The sequence below is a fragment of the Austrofundulus limnaeus genome, unplaced genomic scaffold (genome assembly GCF_001266775.1).
Source record: "Austrofundulus limnaeus strain Quisiro unplaced genomic scaffold, Austrofundulus_limnaeus-1.0 Scaffold103, whole genome shotgun sequence".
In the NCBI taxonomy this organism is placed as follows: domain Eukaryota; kingdom Metazoa; phylum Chordata; class Actinopteri; order Cyprinodontiformes; family Rivulidae; genus Austrofundulus; species Austrofundulus limnaeus.
Window position 1 is genome coordinate 359,807 of NW_013952505.1, and position 11,359 is coordinate 371,165.

General features: G+C 37.1%; 1 protein-coding gene across 1 annotated transcript; it reads right to left on the reverse strand.

Moving 5' to 3' along the window:
• Window positions 1-1,623: 1,623 nt before the first annotated feature.
• On the reverse strand, window positions 1,624-11,040 carry cul2 (cullin 2; the record flags this gene model as incomplete). Its single annotated transcript, XM_014013531.1, is given in 19 exon segments — window positions 1,624-1,740; window positions 1,823-1,924; window positions 2,026-2,228; window positions 3,494-3,560; window positions 3,648-3,725; window positions 3,913-4,065; window positions 4,212-4,298; window positions 4,485-4,613; window positions 4,706-4,765; window positions 5,827-5,934; window positions 6,023-6,147; window positions 6,271-6,433; window positions 6,560-6,670; window positions 6,766-6,862; window positions 7,187-7,269; window positions 7,482-7,587; window positions 10,348-10,442; window positions 10,527-10,629; window positions 10,904-11,040. Coding segments are annotated over 19 exon segments (2,124 nt in total), but the record flags the coding sequence as incomplete, so codon positions are not given.
• Window positions 11,041-11,359: the final 319 nt, after the last annotated feature.

The window sequence follows — 11,359 nt, forward strand, 5'->3', positions numbered from 1 at the left end:
TTATTTTACCTCCAAAATGAAGGCATATCACCACTAGGTGGAGGTACACAGGGTTCAAAAGCACGCAGCAGGAAGGCTCAGTGGTTAGCACAGACGCCTCACAGCAAGAAGGTCCTGGGTTTGATCCCCGGTTCGGACCTGGGGTCTTTCTGTGTGGAGTTTAGATGTTCTCTTTGTGCTTGCGTGGGTTTTCTCTGGGTACTCTGGTTTCCCCCACCCCCAAAAACATGTACAACAGGTTGCCTTCATGCCCAGGCTGCCTTTGAAAAAGAGATCTGAGATCTCAATGAGATTTGCCTGGATAAATAACTGTAAATTWAAAAAAAAAGTAGCCAGCAGGCAGTGAAATTCGTTTGTAAAATCTCCATTTTGTTGAATTCTTGCAGCTACTTTTGCTGTATCTCAGTTGTACTGGGAAGTACAGTACAACTGTGATCAGAAGGTCTGCATGTACAACAAACAATTTATACATTTAAACTGGAACACCCTGTTCCAATGGGACTTCTGTCAGAAAGTATTCAAGTCAGAATTCAGAATTCAAGCAACCAAAATTTCAAGTAATTGTTGCTGTTTGCATGAGTTACTCAGCTTTCTTTAAAATAATTTGCTCACTAATGTTGAAAAAAGACAAAGAAAACTGTAACATCTGTGAAAAAATTCAGGTGGTTCTGACTCAGAGACTGACATTATGAACAGCAGTAATCAACGCTTTTATCAAACTCCTGGTCACAATACTGTATACATAGTGTTTATTTTAAATGTAAGTGGCCTGTAATGACTGTTTTATTCAACAAAACATGTTATTTATTTACTGGGCTGCTGTTGTATACACTGTTTATTGAACACTGTTCTTATGTGACGAATGTTTGACTTTTATTTGTAATAAATCCATCTATTCGTAAATTTCGTGTATTTTTTTTACCCATCTCCAGATATTTTTTTCCTTTTAGCGCTCTGCTGGCGAACACATGATCAATAACGTTTTTTAGTTGATTAGAAAGGGTCATATTTGTGCCAAAAATACAAAATATTCTCCATTTTGTCCAACTAAAAAGCACATTTGTAAGACACCAGGCACAACTTGAGTATTCCTTTCCTACGTGAACTTTAAAACCAATCTAACAATGTAAATGGACTCAATAAAGTGTGCAGGTGCGGGGCATGCATGTTGTGTTTGTCAGCTGAAAAAGAGCGAAGCTTTCGCTGCAGATCTGCTCCAACATGATCCCAAAGGATTAGACCGTCATTCTGAACAGCCTCCTCTAACAAAACTCTTACCTCACCTCCAGGGAATTTACAATTCAAACACATCACTGGACTGATGCACACACCTGTTCCTTTTACTGTATGTTCCTCTTCACCTGATATGTTACTTTAAGGATCTAGCAAATACATTTTATGCTTGAGGCATAACTTTTTACTGCCAACTTTCTTTTAAATCCCTTCATTACACAAATTATCCTTCGTATTATTCTTTCCTTTCAACTAAATCTTTCTGACATGAACCTCAGTAACGAGACAAAACAAAACAAAACAAAAAACCTCTTGGGTCTCGGAGTGACGTGTACGTCCACGTTACGTCACAAGTGGAACGACAAAAAGTCTTGAACCGTTTCTGCTCACCTCCTGGATGAGGGCGTTGTGTCGCAGCACTTTGCGAGCCTTCATGATTCTCACTATAGCAGCTTGTAAATACATTTTTCGGTCCTCGTCTACCGCGCTCCTCGTCTGCTCCATCTCCTAAACTCCACACAGACATTGGGATTAGGCTGAGAGCAGAGCGTGAAAAGAAGCTGTCGAATGCAGATATTTGCAGTCTGACCTGTGGGGTGTCTTTCTGCATCGACGTAGTTATCTTGAACTTTGTTCTTTTACTAGTAAAATTCATATTTAGTGAAAACGTTGACTCTGTTTCAATTTCCTCCTGTGAGCGAAGAGACGAAACAATGAGCATTACTTTTTATAAACGTGCTGTAAATGTAACCTCACAACAGAAACTAATTCATGCTTCCTACAAAAGCTCACTTTTTGTGAATCGTGGTTGAGCATCTTGACGTCCAGCAGGGACTTGATGGTTTTCTGTAGCTCCTTCTCGTTCATCTGGGTGCCGTCCTGCAGCTCCTTGTATGTCACTGTCTGGCTGTTGTTGAAGGCTAGCAGCACAGCCATCTGATACGTAGTCACCATGGCAACATAAGGCTTGGACAGGTAGTTCATCTTTACCTCACCTGTGTGAAGAAAGAAAGATGAACACACTTCTCTGCAAACCAGTGTTGGAAAACATAAATATCTCAGGAAAAAAAACTATAATTTTCTGTGTGAATAATCAAATAAAAAGCACTAAAATGAATCTAAAATKGAGGAGAATTGTCTGAGAATTTGCATTAAATGGAAGAAACACATTGTAAACTTTTCTCTTCAGAACTCAAATGAAGTCAAATTAGAGAAATTCCTGTGAAAATGCAGTGTGAATGCTTAATGCTTAAACATTTRWGCTGAAAGCTGCTGAAGAAACTGAAAAGGTTTAATAGCAAAACTTTTAACGAGAGTTAAATGTGAGCAGCTGACAACTGGTAAAACATGAAAAGTCAGTAGAAATATAGCAAGGGCAAAAAACATCTGAAAAGAGCTAGTTACCCAAAAGAAGGTAAAAGTAGATGAAACACATTAAAATTGACAGACGGGGAAATAAGAATTATTGGACGACCAAAGAAAAAAATAAAACAAGTACTAGCATATTGTTTTCAAATAGCTAAAAAAGCTTAAACTAGCCTAAAATTGTTAAAAAATAAAGTGTAGCTGAAAGAGCTGAAATTAGCACAAAGAAACAGAAAAAGCACATCTGCTTAATTAAGTTGTAAAAAGCTGAAATTAGCTAAAATTTGTTGAAAGGTYGCTAAAAACACAAAACAGCTGAAATTAGCAGAAAGTAACTGAAAGAATCACAAAAACCTTTAACTGGCAGAAAGAAGCACAAAAGTTAGCAATTGTCAGGATGATAGCTAAAAACGGCTAAAAAAGGAGAAAAAAGGCTAAAATAAAAAAATTGAAGCCGACGGAATCTGATTTTAGCACAAAAAAGTTAAAAAAACAAAAACAATAGATTAAAAAAAAAGTTAGACCAGAACATAGGATAAAAAGTACAGTAACGATTTATGTTGAAGACAGCTCTAGAGAAAAAAAATTCAGGAAAGGCTAAATATCTCAAAAAGTATAAATTGGTGAAATACCAAAAGTCATAGCCAGAATGTCCTGAGAGAGCTGAAAGTTTTGATCTAGAAATTGTTGAAATAGCACAAAACTACACACACAAGTACAACCAGATATGTGCCAAAAATATACAYTACCAAAGAAAAAAATGATCTCATTAGTGTGAAAAAAAAGATATAATCATTTAATGATGCCTTGCAAAACGATGTACTAATTGCTCTTCTGTCCCGGTCTCTGTTGAATACAGCTGCTTATTATATTCATCAGTATCAGTATTTGTTACCTGTGCAGAGAAAGTGCAGCCAAGTCAACTTTCTCCCACTGAAGTGCTGATTATAAAACCTCTCAAACTGAAAAAAAAAAGGAGAAAAAAGGTGTTAACTCACAAAGTGGTCCAATCAGAATCACTTTCTTACAGATCAAAGTGTTTTCCTCACCATCTGCACACTCTTTTCTAGCTCTTGAGGGATGGCAAAGGTGCACGAAGGGACATGTGTTAAAGGCCAAGCTCCGGCCTGCAAAATGACAGAAAACATAACGTCACACTGAAAGTGAGAGAAACTTTTCAGAACTAAGCAGAAAATACCCAACATATTAACCCCTCTTTTCAACAGTAACACAAGTGGCGACTACAAGACCACAAGTTCCCAAGAGAACTTTCCCCCAGTGTTGTTTCTACTGGTCTGAGTCCTCCTCACAGACCTGTAACACATAGATCTGGAAACTGATTCCCAGGTCCACCACCGTCTCCTGTGTCTTGATGAAATTGTTGAACTTGTTGTTGAGGTCAGCGCTCACACTCATGTCTGTGTACATTCTGTGAAGTTTGCTGGTGAACTCATAGCCACAAGCTTGCTGTAGAATTAAAGGGAGAGTGTGATGAGCAACATAAAAACGTACTGTCAATGTAAAAGACTGATGTAAAAGTTTGGAATTGAATCATACCTTTTTAAAAGTAAACATGCTTCATTTTTCAGGCATATATAGATAAATTTATTTACCTTTAGTTTGTTGATCATGGCTTCTTCTGAATCCATTGACAATGATAAACCGTGTATTAACCGCTTTGCTAACATTCTGGCATAAAACTACAAAAACAGAAAATGAGTATTTTAGGACAACAGATACTATAAACAGACACAAAAGCTCTACTTTTTGAACTATTTTAAGATCCAAACCACACTCAGAAGAAAGACTGGGACAAGATGCTACTTTAAAAAGAAAATAAAGATGGGGTTATTTGTGTATTCTAGAATAAGAAGTTGTTTGAGTACCTTTTGAAAGATGTCCTTATCATCTATGTACTTAAACACTGTGATGAAGCTGGTCAGCTTATCCTCCACCTCATTTTCTGTCATTCCCTTTGCAGATTTTTTCAACAGATTGTCACAGTATTTTGCCAGCTGGACGGAGACACCAGGCGGGGAAGGAGATGGTCAGGACAGCGTGTGTGTAACACCAAACATCTGCGTGATCATATTGTGTGGGTACTCACAAGTTCAGGGGCTTTGCAGATGGACTTGGGCTCCCTGAAGTTCACTACAGACGTCAAAGCCTGAGAGAGAAAACAAACTGAGCTCACTCAGAAAAGAACTTTAGACATTAGACAGCTTATAGCAACTTTGGTGCTTATTTAAATGCAATTTTGCAGTTAAAAATTTTTTATGAGCAAAGACCAATAAACACACTGTTGATTTTATTTAATCTGAATGTTTTCAGCTCTGTGATGAACGTCTGTGGAGTCAGTGAGGTGAAGTTTTTGGGTGTCATCATTGATGAGAAACTGACATGGAGACCTCCTATAAATCATTTAAGAAAAAAAATAGCAAAATCTATTGCAGTTTTGTACAAAGTAAAGGATTAATTTAATGATAAAGGTCTGTTTATATTWTATAATGRAATAATTGTTCCACWCTTYATCTACTGTYTTGATGTTTGGGGAAAAMCATGKAAAACAACAACAAATCCTATTTTTATTTTACAAAAAAGAGCATTATTATCACCCATCAAATGTTCCATCAGTTAAAATTATTGAAATTCTATGATTTGGATAATTGTGGTATTTTATCAGTTATGTATAGGGCTCATAAAAATACATTATCTTCAAACTACACTTTATTAAAAGAGAGAGTTGTTATAATCTCAAGGGGATAGAAATGTTTGTGAGACCTAAAGTTAGAACCAGTTTAAAGGAATGGAGTACTTCAGTCCAGGGAATTAAATTATGGAATAATCTGGAAGATGACATTAAAAATGCCAGATCAATGTGTATATTTAAGAGAATGATAAAGGTTAATTTGCTGGAGAAATATGTAAATGTATGAATTGTTGTTCTTTTTTTAAACTGTACTTTATTTTTGATTTTATTTATTTGAGAAAAAGGGGCAGATATAATAAGATTTTTTCTTCTTCTGCTACCTTTCATTCAATTTATGATTTGTAATTTTGTTTGTTGTTGAATTTATGTTGTTGTTTTTACAGAAATTAATAAACTAAACTAAACTAAACTTGAGAACTGTCTGGGGTGTACCCCACTGGAGATAGGCACCAGCCCCGCCCCTGTGACCCGAAAAGGAAAGAAAATGGACGAATGTCGGAAGAATGAGGCTGCAGTACCTTATCGAGAGCACTCATAAAGTGCTGATCTCCATTTAGAACTGTGTTAATGAGCTGAACAAATTTGCTGTGAACTTCCAGAACTGATTCCACAAACAGAGTTGGCATCTGCAGGGTAGGACGAGAAGAGACAGAGACAGTTGTGACAGGTGTCTACACATTTCTCACCACACCCACACACAGTTAGATCACTGACGTTTTCCTGAGAGAGGTTACTGGTGCCTCTGATGCCCTCGTTGTTAATGTGGGCCTGCAGCTCCTGAATCATGTGAGGCAACCCACTGGACACAGCTCGCAACAAGGTATACATGTTGGCCATGTCTGGACAAAAACAACAGAAATAGAATTATCAGCTTCTCTGCAACGTGGCTGTGGTATGCAAACACTCCCAGCACATATTAGGAGCGAGCATAATGAGCTCATTAGGGAGCAAAGTGGACTGACCGTCTCTCTTCTCCTGTCGAATAATGCTCTGGCACTCCCCGTGCAAGAACTGCAGATGATCTGCCACCATCCTCTGCTGGCATTCATGAATGACTTTGGAGTAAGAGCTGGGGTGCAGGTACTTCCGACATCGGACCTCTTCGTCTTTCAACCGCGCCAAAACCTGCGAAAAGACGACCCGGTTCGGTTCGTTTGAAGTCCTTCGACTTTGTCGCGGACCACGGAAACGAAAGAGAAAGCAACAGTGACCCAGAAACGTTTAGCCATATTGGATGAGACCATCTCTTACCTTCTCCATATACTGTGAGCAGTTAGATTCCTGCAGAAGATTGGAGGCTTCCTGTTTGTAATACTCTCCTGTTTTTATCAGAAAAGGCCCTTCAAAGATTTCTTGATAAAACTGTAACACAAAGTTTAGAAAAAACAAACAAACAAACAGTTTTTAGCAGGTCTATTGTACGTTGTGTAACTGGGTGATTCTTATTGTTGTCTCACCTTTAGTGGAAACTTCTTCTTGTACTGTTCAACATGAACAAAAGAGTTGATGACCCCATGGATTACCTTCTGGTTGGGGTTCTCGCCGCACCGATCACTGCAAGCCAGAACAGGTTCAATACTCCTGATAAAAACAAGCCTCCTGACAGGTGATGTCATGGGAAGGTTTCTCTTGTAAATAAGACCAGGCTTTTTGTTTTTAACTCAATACTCACACTAAAAGCACTATAGTTGCTGGAGGTGGTAGAGACAAAGGAGTTTGAACACATGTTTAACCCACACTAAATGTTGCACTGAACAGTTTGTTAAATATTTTATTCTCCTTAAGAAGAGATTAGAAATATGTTCCCATAGTTCTGACCACAAGTGGTGGACCTCAAAAGAGATCGTTTTTAGAACCTGCTGTGTGAGAAAAGCCTACTTTTTGATTTCATTCAGCAACATCCGGATGAGAACGGCCTGGAGGGGTTCGATCATCAGCTTTCTCCACATATCCAARGCCAACTGCAAAGACAAATGAAAACCACATCATTACCACAGCGTAAACAGAAACTTGAAGGGGTTTTTTCTGTTGGGATGGGGTAGAAAGGAAATCTAGACCAGAGACTTGAATGATGTTAACCTCATTCTGTGAATACTATATTTTTAGTAGTGGTAAAACTATTTATGAATGTAGAGGAAACCGTTTATTAAAAAAATAATAATAATTAGAGTACTTCTCCGATRTCCATGAGCGGCTCATTCATGTCCACTCCTCCGTAGCCATACTGCAGGTCGGCTTCTGTTAGCTTGTTCTTCTTGATGAACTGTGTGTTGAGATACCTGTACAGTAAAGGAGATGAGTTAAGATTTTAGCACATCAGTTGTCCGTTCTTGATCAAAAATATCTGAACTGTTCATTTAACCGAGTTAAGATTGTGAAGATTCAGTGACAAGACCTATAACTATAATTATCCAACATTCTAGGACAATTAATAGTAAAACTATCTTTACTTACCAAGTACGCACGCAAGAACTTGTAAGTACAACCATTTTTAATGATCACTTACAGACTCGTAACTGGAACTAAAAATTTAGAATAATTGGCATAAAGTAAATAACGCACATTGAAAGAGTGCATTTATGTTTCAGATCTACGATTTTAGGAATGTTCACATTGTAAGATTTTTATTTAGTCAAATATTTCCCAACTAAAATATTTTTATCCCATTAGTACAACATTAAGTGGGAATATTCTATTGACATAATAATATTTTAGTTGGGAATTCTCTGACAAAAAAAAAGTTGTATTGTTTGCATAAAAAGGCCTTGACAAAGACAGGAGATAGAACTGGAAGTGTCAGAGCTGAAGATGTTGAGGTTCTCCTTGAGACTGACAAGACTGGATAAGATTAGGAACGAGATCATCGGAGGTACAGCACAGGTGGAACTGGCAGATAAAGGTTAGAGACCAGACTGAGACGGTTTGAAACGGTCCTGAGGAGGGACAGTAGGTATATTTGTAGTAGGGTATAAGGGATGTAACAATCAGGAAAAAGACAAAGAGGAGATACATGGATGCAGTTATAGTGAGGACAGAGTGGTGACACTGAAGAGGGAACAGCCGAAAGATGAAGAACATTACGGGTTAAAAAACATCTAAATATTGGTGTATCGTGGCGTCTATCTGCATAACAAACAACAAGCAAACAGTAATATTGTTTTAAGGAGAAAAATAACAATTACAGGCATAAAAAGCAGAATTCGTGTAAAGTAGATTTCCCAGGAAATATTTTAAACTCCAATAAATAATACTGTACCAAGTATCATTTAAAGGAGGATTTTGTAAAACCACCAGTTCCTGTAATAGATTTGCTGATGCTGAAATGCATCATCTGTGATTCAGCAACTCTTGTATTTCACAAGAAGATCAAGCAAGGAACAGTGTAACTTCCAGGCTGTCACGCTGATCTGTGTTGTCTGATTCAGTTCCACCTAAACTGCACGSCGTTTTTACAGCTGCGCCACAAATGTTTGCTCAGTTTGACAAGCCAAAAACAACTCATGAAGTTATAAAAGCCAGCTAAAATGACAGCTTGTGTTTAATGCCACTAAAGGAGAACAATAAAGAAAACAGTCGATTCAGAGAGTAGAACTGTTTGTTACTATGCAGCTGCAGTTCGCCTTAAATAGTTTTGGAACCTGATAAAGAGCGMGTCATTTTTATTATGTGCGGATATGTAAAACTCTGAACTTCAAAGCGGGTGGACTTTCTTCTTTACATGAATTTATGCATGCCCTGGTAATCTGGCAGGAAGTGCATGCAAAAATAGATCTGAAAGATCTTCCAAGGTGTAGCGATTTGTATTGAATTAGGACACGTCACATGCTGGTTGGGGCCTCGCCCTTTTTAAAGGATATTTGGACAGAAAAAAAAGAATTTAATAAAATAATAGTATTATCATGCTGCTGTTTCAAGGGCCGCTGCACACAATTAAACTGGTCAAAGTCAAGCATTGAGGTCATATCATCCCTTAAAAGTTGTTCATGAAATTTTTGACGCAAACTACACTCAAAAGACCACTAAGGTTGGGTGATATGATTTGATAATGGGTGACATATTCATGCAGGTGACATTTGGACTTTTTTGTGGAACAAGTACACCTTGGAAACACGTTTCTGGCACTGCTAGTAATATTTTTTACCACTTGCACACACTTCTAAAACCCGATAAGGTAAACAAGACTGTTTTCTTGTCAAATAATGGTTTATCTGAAAGGAATAATTTGTTCTCTTCTTCTAGTTTTGATTCTTTATTGGGATATAGTTTTTGGATTATTCATTCATGTAATTTGTATGTGCCAAACTGCTTAGGAGACAAAACAGCCACAAACATTTCCTTTTATTTTTTTATATGGAAGAGCACATAGGTAATTGTTTTTATAGTTTAGCTTTTGTTTAATTTTGAATTTGTCATTTCATACTTAGCCGAGTCTGCAAGACAGACAAACACTGGAACAGCCTGTAAATACGGTTGTACTGGCGTTAAAAAAAAAAGTCTATGTTTCCCTCCCCACCATTGTGGTTCTTGTTTAAATAAATGTATTTTCTGAACATAGGCTCTGCCATTCTATCTTTCTGTTATAAGTTTGAGTAAATAAATCAGCGATGCACTTCGAGGCGCGTTAGAAGGAAAATGGCTTTGCTTGCAGCTGGAAGGAGTCTGTGTGTACTGTTAAAAACAGCATTATAGTTTTTTTTTTTCTGTGGGTTGCACCTTTTGGCTTCAAACATACATTTTATTAATCAAGAACTAATTCATCGGCCAAAAAACGAAAACCAATCGTTGAAGGGCTCAGCCTATCATCAATAAATATGTCTAACCGCCCAAKCTTACAGACCACAGACATTTGTTGACAATCTGAAACTGACAGATTTAATATGCTGGTTACTTAACTTAAACTCATCTGCATAAAATAGTGTAACACAGCAACACACCATTATAAAACGTAAAGATGGTGGTAATAAATAAGCTAAAGGAAAGTAGTAATGAACCTTGAACAAAAATCGGTATATCAARGATACAAAAAGCCTCAGTGTTACCTGTACAAGCAGTCCATGTAGTCAGCACCTTTGCTGTACTCCTCCCAGTACATGTGGTACATCACTAAAACCTTCTCCTCAGATTCAAGAACTTTCTGGAATACAAAAAACACACAACAGGCGTTATAAACAGCAGCACAAATGAAATGCATWAAATATTTTTTGTAGTGACTGCTTACCTTATACAACTGTCTGACATGATTCTCAAGAAATATTTTGGTCTCTGTGTATAATCTTTCCCCCAAAGGCTCGGGGTACGCAACACACAATGCATAAATATCACTAGTGTCAACATTAAGGATAAACACAATTAATACACATAAATAAAAAAATGGTATTTAAATGCAAACATTTTGAAATGCATTCCATCCTTAATATTCCATGTCTAAGTAACTGTTCATCTAATACTTATTGCCTGGCCTACCAGCTCTTCATGGTATCTCAATTTTCCTGTTCTTACAAGTACCTATGGATACATTTAAATTCAATGAATTTGACAGCTACGCTCTTTCGTAACCCTAATATTTAAAGTGTTAAACTAGGTGATAGAGGATACGAGAATCTATCATTCCACGTGGCTCTTTCCACATAGTCGAGCATCACAACAGCCTTGATTGTGGTCAGTAACTTGTTCCATGTCTCGTCAAAATCCACCACCCGCGGCTTTAAGGACATCGTAGTTTCTCTTTCAGCCTGTAGAGAAAAATAAAAAACATAGTAACACTGAAATGAAGGGTTTGTGTTTATAACAAAAGCATCTTACAGTATATATAACTTAAATATTCTTTTTTTCTAAGAACTTACATATATCCACATTGTTTACATCAGTTCATCAAAATGAAATTATGGTTACAACAGAGAATCATGTCAAAGTAAAACCAAATTTAACAAAACCAAAACCAAAACCAAATAAATTGGGATTTTGAGGAATTAAACAGTAAAAAAAATTAAATAAAGCAATTTAATTACAAAATGTAAGGCACCAAATTTAACAATGAAACAAAATCCTAAT